This window comes from Tupaia chinensis, unplaced genomic scaffold (assembly GCF_000334495.1).
Source record: "Tupaia chinensis unplaced genomic scaffold, TupChi_1.0 Scaffold149872_1, whole genome shotgun sequence".
NCBI lineage: Eukaryota > Metazoa > Chordata > Mammalia > Scandentia > Tupaiidae > Tupaia > Tupaia belangeri.
Genome location: NW_006209716.1, coordinates 5,776 through 8,809, shown reverse-complemented (window position 1 = coordinate 8,809; position 3,034 = coordinate 5,776). Strand labels below are relative to the sequence as shown.

At 56.5% G+C, this 3,034-nt stretch overlaps 1 protein-coding gene across 1 annotated transcript; it reads left to right on the top strand.

The window, feature by feature from the left end:
* Positions 1 to 752: 752 nt before the first annotated feature.
* On the top strand, positions 753 to 1,818 carry LOC102486356 (glutathione S-transferase theta-2B; the record flags this gene model as incomplete). The annotated part of the gene is given in 4 exon segments (XM_027769482.1): positions 753 to 903; positions 991 to 1,164; positions 1,481 to 1,694; positions 1,775 to 1,818. Coding segments are annotated over 3 exon segments (535 nt in total), but the record flags the coding sequence as incomplete, so codon positions are not given.
* Between the last annotated feature and the right edge of the window lie 1,216 nt (positions 1,819 to 3,034).

Sequence of the window (3,034 nt, the reverse complement as noted above, 5' to 3'; positions counted from 1 at the left end):
TCGGAGACTTGTCACAAAAGATCCAAGAACAAGCCTCCCCTCCTGACCTCTGACCCATGCACATGAACCTGCCGGGGACTCCGCTGAGCACGCACTGTGTATTGGTCCCAGGCAGGGTTCCAGGGGGCCAAAAGAGCCTTTTTGGAGCTGTGCAGCCACGGGCAAGCACCTGAACTATTCTGAACTTTAGTTCCCTTGGGTCCAAAAGGGGTCGTAAGAGCCTGTCTCTCACGGGTCGGCTGCAGCAATATCACAGATGAGGTTCTTGAAGAGCAGAGCAGGAGGGCTGGCTGAGAGTCAGTGCCTAAGACAATAAAGAAGGGAGGCGTGGGACCAGCAGATGACATAGTGGTTAAGGCACTGGACTTTCACGTAGTCGGCTATGGTTCAAGTCCCGGGCCCGGAGGCTTAAAACTCATGCCAGATGCGTGTGTGTGTGCACCCAAAATCTCAAGAGGAGAATGGAGGAGAAGGGATAGGCCATCCCCCCAACAGGTGATTTCTCTCTCTCTGCCTCTCTGTCTGCCGGCTCCCTCCCCTTACCCAAAACCGTCTGCCGGCGGGTGCTCGTGCCCTATACCAAAATCTTCCAAGAAAAAAAGAAGAAAAAAAAAGGAAGGGAGAAGATTCTGGAGGGGCAATCACGGGATGGCAGGAGGCAGTGCTGGGAATTGGGATGGGCGAGGCCGGAGGGGCAGTTGGGGTCCTGAAGTCGCTGTCCTCACAGCCACTGACCCCCCTCCCGTCCCCAGTGTGGCCATCCTCATTTACCTGAGCAGGAAGTACCAGACAGCGGACCACTGGTACCCACCCGACCTGCAGGCCCGGGCCCGTGTCCACGAGTACCTGGGCTGGCATGCTGACTACATCCGCGGCACTTTCGGCGTGCCCATGTGGACCCAGGTGAGGCGGGCCATCCGGGAGCAGCTGACCACCAGGGACCTGGGAGACAGCGGGGTCGCAGACTGAACCCACCCTCTGCCCTGTCAGGTGCTGGCACCACTATTTGGGACCCAGGTGCCCGAGGAGAAGGTGAAACGCAACAGGACATTCATGGACCTGGCGCTGCAGCAGTTGGAGGACAAGTTCCTGAGGGACGGGGCCTTCCTCGCCGGCCAGCAGGTGACCCTGGCCGACCTCATGGCGCTGGAGGAGCTGATGCAGGTGTGAGCTCGGGCGGCGGGGCAGCAACTGTGGGTGGCATCCCTCCTAGTGCCACCCCATGGGTTGGGCAGAACCTTGTGGTCACTGGAGGAAGCCCGGGGTTTGTCCAGACCACAGAGCAGGCCTCTGGCTGAAGTGGGGCTGGGGCCCTGACCTCCTGCCTCCCCACTGAATGCGGGGCCTCATCATGACCACTGGCAGGCCCTGAGGCTGACCATGCTGCCCTGGGCCTCATGTCAAAGTCCCTGTCACCTGTGCAGGGGCTCCAGCCCTGGGCCTCAGTCTCCCCACAATCTTCCCATTCTGGTTTCTGCAGCCCGTGGCTGTCGGCTGTGACCTGTTTGAGGGACGGCCACGTCTGGCGGCATGGCGTGGACGAGTGGAGGCTTTCCTGGGTGCCGACCTGTGCCAGGAGGCCCACGGGCCCATCTTGAACATTCTGGAAAAGGCAGCCAATAACACCCTCCCGGAACCCTCGCCAGAGGCCTTCTCGGGTATGCTGCTGCGCCTCACCAGGATCCCCTGAGGGCAGCCAATAACACCCTCCCGGAACCCTCGCCGGAGGCCTACTCGGGTATGCTGCTGCGCCTCTCCAGGATCCCCTGAGTGCCTGGGACACGGGCCAGGAGATCAGCAATAAAGATTCACTCTGTCTCACTTGTGTCCTTCTCGTCTTTTCCATCACTGGCTCCAGAAGGAGGTCTGCTCGGGTGGGACGGCTTCTGTCCTCCGGAGAGCATCTCGGGTACAACACCCGTAACCAATAGGAAACTAAAACCCAGGATGTAGGAAAGCACTCCTCAAAATCAATAACACGCGAAAGAATAAATAAAGAGGCCGGGCCATGGGCCAGCCAGTGGTGTGGTGGTTAAGGCAGCTGGATCCCATAGGGCCAACTGCCTGGTTCGAATCCAGGACCTGGCAGCATGAAATACATGCTGGGAACATGTGTATGTGTGTGCGTGCCCAAAATCTAGAGAGAAGAATGGGGAAGGGGTTATTGCATGGCCATCCTCTCCCCTCGGGGATGCTTTTCCTCTCTCTCTGTCTCTCTCTGGCGAGCACACGTGCTCTATAGGAAAATTCAGAAAAAAATTGGCAGGCTGGCTCTATGGTCTAATAGTTAAGGGAACTGGATCCCGCGTGGCCAACCACAGTTCAAACCCTGGCGCTAGCAGATTGAGAAAGACACCGGGTGGGGGGCCAGATCAAACCTGGCGCTAGCAGGGTGAGAAATACACCAGGTGGGGGGCCAGCAGACGGTGTAGTGGTTTTGTCACTGGACTCCCATGTCGTCAACCGTGGTTCGAGTCTTGGACCAGGCAGCTTAAACACAGCAGGCACATGTGCATGCATGCCCAAGATCCCAAGGGGAGAATGGAGAAGAAGGGATTGTGGCGTGGCCATCACCGTCCGGGGGGTGATTTCGCATTTTCGATCTCTCTGATGAGTACATGAACCCTATAGCAAAAACCTGTCTCAAAAAAACAAACAAACAAAGAGAAACACACAGGTGTGTGTATGTGCATGCCTCGAATCCAGACAGCATAGAGAGAGAAGAGACTGTGACGCAGCCAAGCCCCATTGGGAGGCGCTTTCTCTGTCTCTCAATCTCTCTCTAGCAAGCACATGCGCCTTTTGGCAAAAGAAAAAAAAATTATCACCAGTATTATACTTTATGTATTTATTTATTTATTAAGATGATTTTTTTTTTGGAGAGATTTTTGCTATAGGGCGCGTGCGCTAACCAGAAAGACAGAGAGAGACAGAAAGCGAGAAATCACCCCCCAAGGGGGATGGCCATGCCACAATCCCTTCTCCTCCCCTCTACTCCCAGGATCTTGAGCACACACGCACATGCACCCAGCAT